This window comes from Arachis hypogaea, chromosome 19, assembly GCF_003086295.3.
Source record: "Arachis hypogaea cultivar Tifrunner chromosome 19, arahy.Tifrunner.gnm2.J5K5, whole genome shotgun sequence".
NCBI lineage: Eukaryota > Viridiplantae > Streptophyta > Magnoliopsida > Fabales > Fabaceae > Arachis > Arachis hypogaea.
The window spans coordinates 158514924-158522625 of record NC_092054.1 but is presented as its reverse complement, the minus strand read 5'-3'; the positions used below and the strand labels follow the sequence as shown (position 1 = coordinate 158522625).

At 34.7% G+C, this 7702-nt stretch overlaps 2 protein-coding genes across 2 annotated transcripts; one reads left to right on the top strand and one right to left on the bottom strand.

Annotated features, from left to right (window-relative positions):
• Positions 1–470: 470 nt before the first annotated feature.
• On the bottom strand, positions 471–2266 carry LOC112776997 (transcription factor bHLH118-like). Its single transcript, XM_025821282.3, has 3 exons — positions 1750–2266; positions 1050–1409; positions 471–699 (listed from the first exon to the last, which is right to left on the bottom strand). Exons 1-3 carry the CDS (start codon positions 2119–2121, stop codon positions 613–615), a joined length of 819 nt encoding a protein of 272 aa, XP_025677067.1. The 5' UTR covers positions 2122–2266; the 3' UTR covers positions 471–612.
• A 2059-nt stretch (positions 2267–4325) lies between these two features.
• Positions 4326–6978, top strand: LOC140181758 (uncharacterized). The gene is made up of 2 exons (XM_072226574.1): positions 4326–4482; positions 5723–6978. The coding sequence occupies exons 1-2, from the start codon at positions 4467–4469 to the stop codon at positions 6889–6891; spliced, it is 1185 nt and encodes a 394-aa protein (XP_072082675.1). The 5' UTR covers positions 4326–4466; the 3' UTR covers positions 6892–6978.
• Positions 6979–7702: the final 724 nt, after the last annotated feature.

Here is a 7702-nt window from a genome sequence, read left to right as displayed (position 1 = left end):
CATTGTTCAATTCATATTATTTTAGTCTAATAAGAACATATGTAGTTATTGATTGTGTACCAAAGATAAAATTGGAGCACGTACCACGGATGAAATATGCAAAAGATATTGTAATTTTTTTTCCAATGCATTTGCTATGAGAGATTTTGTACAGATTTGAAATCTTCTACAGATTTGAAATAAAAAATAAAAATAAAATGATTCTTTTTAGACTCATTTAATTTGGAACACATCCTTGATAACAGAATTAATGAAGGCAGTATCAATGTAGATACATTGAATTGAGACTCTAATAAACTACATTCTAATATTATTATATCTGACATACATTAATGAGTTACTGCACTATACCACATATACTAATAAATTATGATTAACCGAAAAAGATTAAAGACTGGCCAGGCCACATAAGATAATTTTGTGAAGCACAAAAAGATACCTAGTATGTATGTAGCGAAAACGGAAATGGTTGGTAACCAAAGAAAATCAGCCAAAAATAGCCATAACTTACTTTATTTAGTATTTATTAATTGTTGCGACAATTAATTAATGCTAAATAAGGTAAGTTGTAACTGTTTTTTTGGTCTACCTAACATTACTCGTAGCGGAATACTAATTACTTGATGATGATATAGCTTCCTTAAGCTTTCTTTGCAGTTCGGTGTAGTCATCAGTCTCAGTGGTCATCACTTGTGGATCCTTCAAGTCATACATAAACATTATTATAACAACATGACACTAATTAATAACAATCCAAATTGATAAGGAAAAGTATAGAGTACTAATATACTATCTGCCAACTTATTGTCAACAATAATTAATTATTATATTTTAAACACATGTATAAAGAGACACATCCAAAATATATATATATAAAGACACTTTCATTAGACACAGCCATAAAAAATACATTTTTGTTAGACACATCCACAAAGACATTTCCGTTAAACACAGTCATAAACAAAAGTTGGCAAAAATTGGCAGAAACGCTGTTGGTAACGTAGCGGGATTGAATTGATAATCTGAAATAACAATAATGATAATGGTACCTCTGATCGGATAGTGTGTATGAACCTGTGATCATCAGTGGTGATTGAAGTACAATCAACAACATTAAGGCCTTGTCTAAGCACAATGTCCAAGATTCCTGATAAAGGGAATGCATAGTTCCTGAAGCTATAACTGCACTTAATCAGAACTCCCCCAGAGAAGGGTTCAACAATGACAAAGGTTTGATGATGAACATGCTGTGTAGAAGAAGAAGAAGAACTACTTCCACTCTTATTAGGTCTCAAATTAATCGACTTCACTAACTCATCCCTTTTGGCTTGCAACTTTTCCACCCTATTCTGTAAGTGTTTGATGTATTTCACCCCCTCATGCATGTGATCAGAAGTTGACCGCTTTCCCTAATGATTTTGGTCATCATCAGTAAACAATGGTGGAAACTCAGGTGCAGTCGACTTCACGTGAAGTTGATATCTGAGAGTCGTTAAATAATTTGACTGATTTGACTAAATTTTTATCTAACGGCTCTCAAGTATCAACTTCACGTGAAGTCGACTTCACCTGAGTTTTTACCGTAAACAATACAAATAATTAACTGTCCAAAAAATCATGTTTATACTTGGTTTCAAATTTTAATTACTTCAATTTCTATATATATATATACAGCTGAAAATAAAACTAAAGAGATGAAATATTAATACATAAACAATAAAATACAATGTGTATGGTATGAAAACCTACCTTAATATATTCAAAAGGTAGAAGAGTTCTAAAGGTGGTGCAAAGTCTTGACATTTCTTGCCTTCTTTGTTTTTCTATCTCCCTATGCATCCACTTCTTGTTCTCATCACCATCTTCTGCTCCCAAAGCATTATTATTAGGAGTCAACTCTTTTCGCTGCTTTCCCTTTTGATTTGGACAAGGTGGTACACTTGCACTTGCATCCATCATAGCAGGATCATATTCATATCCATGAACCAGGATCTGATGATGATGATGATCTTCCGCGGCTGATGGTGATGTTTGGATTATAGGGAGGGATGAATAGTCATAATCAGCAGAAGATGATGAAATCTGAAAGTATAAATCATCACATGGGTTCCAAGGATTCATGTTGCGCAATCTTGATCTGATTTATTTGGGCTCACAAATTAAATAAACTAAAAGAAGATCGAATTAGGGTTTGAGAGTTCTTGTTCTGCCATTATTATATAGGATCCTCAAATCCCTTATAGCATAAGATAAGAATCCATTCACCAGCCGTATCAATGTTATAATTGCTATTTCCATTGCTTTTGTATTTTTTTTTTATAAATTTATAAATTAATGTTCTGGTGGGACATGGTGTTAACCCCAGTTTTGTTGGGTGACTTGTGACCAATCTTTATATATAAATATATTCGGAAACACACGTCAATCAATAATTGATTGATATACTCATGTGAAATATTTAAATGAAAATTGAATTTAGAACTAGTACTCTCTTGAATTGGTTACATTGGTTGCAAATTTTCGTTAGTTCACTATATCATCTGAAATTGTTCAAACCTTACTTTTGTATTTAGCTGAACAGCGGCAACTATATGATATGTTAGGATCTATTTTAAAACGTGCTTTTTCACTATTCCCTTAACGGCGACTTATTTATATATAAGATTTGTTTGTTTGTTTGGTCAGCATGATAGCTGTAAAGCTTATGTACAAATAGAAATTTATCATGACGACAGAATACACGACTAAAATCGGGTTTATCATGGTAAGCAGAAATAATGTTATACCCTAAACAATAAACGGAAGAAGATAGGTTAGGGACACACATATATAACGAGAGAAGGTAAAGTAGAACAATAGGATATATTACATAATTAAGCACTATATAACTAGCACACAAGTTTTTTTAAAAAAGAAAAAAAAAAACTAATCAAGCACGATGCAAGGTAGTCAAAATCGCGTGTAAACTCGTGAAAACGCACGATTATACGCTTCTACTTCATCTTTCCGTTGCGCTTCTGCTTCTCGTTCAGAACCACGCTGCTTCGTGTGAAATCGCCGTTGAAAATCGCAGAGTTGCCGGAATCGTAGCTTCTGCTGCGTGGTTGCGTTTCAGGTTGAAGAAGTTCTTTTCCTTGGCCCTGAGCCCCCTGATTGCAGCCCACCCCAACCCAATGGCCCAATCTAAATAGAAGACCATAGAAGAAGAGCCCTAGCAGAGTAACAGTCTCTAATCTCTTAATCTCCTTTACTTTTACAGTTTATCTCCAATTCTCCATGGCCAAAATTTCAAATTTTCACCTTTCTCAAGTCTCAATCTCTGACTCTATCTCTTTTTCTCTCTGAAATTTGAATTTCGCGCGACCGGAAACCTCAATTTGGAGCATCGCCGACTCGCCGTGACTCCGTGAGGTTTGCCGCTGGTGTTATCGACTCGAACTGGTGGTGGTTGGACTGCGTGAGGCCGTGAGCGTCACTTTGCGATTGCAACACATTGAGGCTCTCTGGCTCAGTGGCTCTGCCTCTCTGTCTCTGGCTTTGGAATCTAGATTGGAATCTGGATCGCTGGTCACTGCTCTTCCCCTCCCCTTTGCTGCTAGTTCATCAGGTAAGTTAAGAAGAAGCATATCACTTCCTCACTCTAGTAATATAATTGAACGCTACTTCTGTGGCTCTATGTCAATGGTTGTGGCCTATTTGATTTGTGTTTGACTAAACCTCTTGAATGAAAATAAGTATGTTTTGTTTTATTATTTTTATTTCTAGATGTAACAATGTTCTCTACCTTCGTGGTGTGCCTGAGGGTGAGAAAATTGATGATGCTGCAGAAGACTAGAATGATAAAATTATCTCATTGTTATAACATAATTAGAGACCTCTTAAATTCAGGTTGTGTATTTATGTGTAGAGATTTGGATCAATATAGGTTGCCTATGTTCTGCTTGTTTAGACCTCTTGATTTCTACTGTTTTGAATTTGATTTTTCCTAGTTTAAAAAAGTTGAAGTTGTTAGGAAATTATTTGATTTCCTAACTTATTTGTGGGCAATACATATATTAGTTATAATCACAAATTATGCTATTTTAAATTAAATGACTTATATAATGATGATCTCATTTATTTTTTTAAATGCTAATTGAATAAGTCATTATTACTTTTGATTTGGAATTAAATGAGAATAAAACCAGATATTATCTTTTGTTCCTTAGATAATTATCTTTTTGGATTTTAGATATATTATCTTTTGGGCTTTAGATACTATTTTATTTGGGCTTAAGGGTTTAATGGGTGCCATGCTCAAATATAAATAGACCTTCAGGGTTTCGGTCCCCAATATACCAAAGCCGCCTTTGTTACTCTTTCCCCATCAAAAGAGTTGCAGTTCAACCTCCTAGGAATACAGAAGGCTTTAGTTGAGGAAGATCGAAAGAACCACAAGATCCAAACTCTTCCGATCGTATGAATTCATGTTTATGAATTCAGGTACGCTTCCGCATTATGATATGTTATAATTTTTGGTGATTCAATATGGATGATCTGGGTTATTGAAATCTAATTTATTCCAACAAGTGATATCAGAGCCATCCATAATTGAGTCATTGAGAATATTAAATTTTTTTTATTTCGCTGAATGAAATATGTTTGCGTTGTTACTCTCTGTTTAGACTTTGGATCGAATTTAATTTTATGGATCAGTGAATTTTGTTTTAACGAGCATACAGACTTTATATATATTAATTTATTTGATCATCCAGTAATATATTTCATACATGTAAATGTATTGCATTCTTAACACATGATCAAGCAATATATATGTGTATTGTCGCTCATCGCCATTCATATAAGTTGTTGCTTATAACGCATTTGTTTTTAAAATATATATACGTATCGCTGTATCAAAATTTTAATTTGATATATTAATAATTGATTATCCTTTTAGGATATAAGGATTAATATGTATATGTCACTTATGCGAATATGAATCCATCTAAAAGGAGATTTATATTTGGCCAAATTATATGTACATATTAATAATATTTGAATAATAATAAAAATATTATTTAATTGTTACATAAGGAAACTAGTAACAATTTGGATTATTATACCATTTATTATAAAGATTTGGTTTTGAAACAAATTGATTGAACATTATGCTGCCAAAGTAACCTCTTTTGTGAAAATTGATTTATTCAAAACATAAGGAATATGGTGTTATGTAATTCATGCGAATATTGGTCAGCCCAAAGGAAGGTCTATATTTGGCCGAATTACATACACATATTGATAGTAAATACATGTTTGGGTATAACTAATTAAGAATAAAGTAATACTTATTATTTATGCGAACAATAATCGGCCCAAAGGAAGTTTATTGTTTGGCCAAATAATAAGCATTGCACACTTCTGTTTATTTTCTATTAATTATGCGGTCAATAGTCGGCCCAAAGGAAGGTTATTGTTTGGCCAATTAATAGAAAATATATGCGGTAATAAATAGGTTGCGAAGTTTAAGTTTTCACGTGCGCATTAAGTCGGTCCAAAGAAAGGCTTAATGTGTGACAGGAATTTTGACAATATTTGATTACTGCAATGAGAGTATCACTTACAGTTAATTTTTCTATCCAAAGATTGAAAATTAATGTTGTACTAGATATCTCAATATGGATTTTTTTACCCATTAATTAACTAATATTTACTGCATGTTCTTTTTGTTCTAATCCAGAAACTATGGCTTTAGCTACCAATGTTTCTGCGCAAATTAGCAGTATTCCTATGCTGAATGGTTCAAACTTTAAAGTTTGGAAGGATACCGTGGAGATTGTCCTCGGTTGTATGGATCTAGATATAGCTCTTCGAGAGGAGAAACCCACTTCCACTCCGGAAAACCTCAATGAGGTTAAAATAGAGAAGTGGGAGAGATCCAATCGAATGAGCATTATGATCATGAAACGCTCAATTCCTGAGGCGTTTCGGGGCTCAATTACTGAGGATAAAAATGCCAAACAGTTCCTAAAGGATGTTGAAAAATTCTTTACTAAGAATGAAAAGGCGGAGGCAAGTAGCCTTTTGAGCAAACTTGTCTCCATGAGGTATAAAGGTAAAGGGAACATAAGGGAGTACATTATGGAAATGTCTCATCTTGCTTCAAAATTGAAAGCACTAAAGTTAGAGTTGTCTGAAGATTTACTCGTGCATTTCATTTTGATTTCCCTTCCTGCACACTTTGGGCAATTCAAAGTGAGTTATAACACTTTGAAGGACACTTGGTCCTTAAATGAGCTTATATCTCACTGTGTGCAAGAAGAAGAGAGGCTACAGCAAGATAAGACTGAAAGTGCTCACATGGCTTCATCTTCTCAGTATAAAAGAAAGCGTGATACTACTGCGGATGTGCCTTCTCAGCAGAAAAAGGCTAAGAAACAAGATCAAGTTTCAACTTGTTTCTTCTGTAAGAAGGTGGGACACATGAAGAAGGATTGTACCAAATATGCCACATGGCGTGTAAAGAAGGGTATAGTTTTTACTTTCATTTGTTCTGAGGCTAGTTTAAGTTATGCACCTGTTGATACTTGGTGGGTAGATTCTGCTGCTACTATTCATGTAAGTGTTACTATGCAGGGTTGCCTGTGGAGCCGACTGCCAAGTGATGCTGAAAGATACATCTATGTGGCAGACGGCAATATAGTTGCAGTCGAAGCTATAGGAACCTTTAGATTATGTTCCACGAGTGGATTTTACTTGGATTTATTAGAGACATTTTATGTACTGTCATTTAGATGGAATTTGGTTTCTGTTTCTCGTTTGACAAATCAGGTTATTTTTGTTCGTTCGGAGACAATAAAGTCAGTCTCTTCTATAATTCGAATAATATTTGCTCTGGTCATTTGGTAGATAATCTATATAGGCTTGAATTAAATTCCTATAATAATGAAATATTGTAAACAGGTACAAAACGAAAACTAAATGAGAATTCGGCATCATTATGGCACAAACGCCTAGGTCACATCTCTAAACAGAGAATTCAGAGGCTCGTGTCGGATGGAATTCTTGGACCCCTAAATTTGGCAGACTTTGAAGTCTGCATTGAGTGTATAAAGGGGAAAAGGACAAACGAAAGGAAATTAGGTGCCGAGAGAGCTAAAGATGTCTTAGAACTAATACATACCGATATATGTGGCCCATTCCCTACTGTCTCTTGGAATGGACAACGGTACTTTATTACGTTCATAGATGATTACTCTCGTTACGGGTATCTATATTTAATTCATGAAAAGTCCCAAGCCTTGGATGTTTTCAAGTCTTTCAAAGCTGAAGTTGAACTTCAACTTAGAAAGAAAATTAAAGCTGTCAAATCTGATCGTGGTGGTGAATACTACGGAAGATATGACGGTTCAGGTGTGCAACGTCCTGGGCCTTTTGCTCTTTTCCTAGAGGAGTGTGGTATTGTTCCGCAATACACTATGCCAGGCAAACCTAGCATGAATGGTGTTGTAGAGCGAAGGAACCGAACTCTTAAGGACATGGTGAGAAGTATGATTAGTCATTCTTCCTTGCCTGAATCACTCTGAGGAGAAGCCTTAAAGACCGCAGTGTACATCCTTAATAGGGTGCCAAGTAAAGCAGTTAACAAAACCCCATATGAAATTTGGACTGGGAAAAGCCCTAGTATAAAGCATTTGCATATTTGGGGATGTCCAGCTGA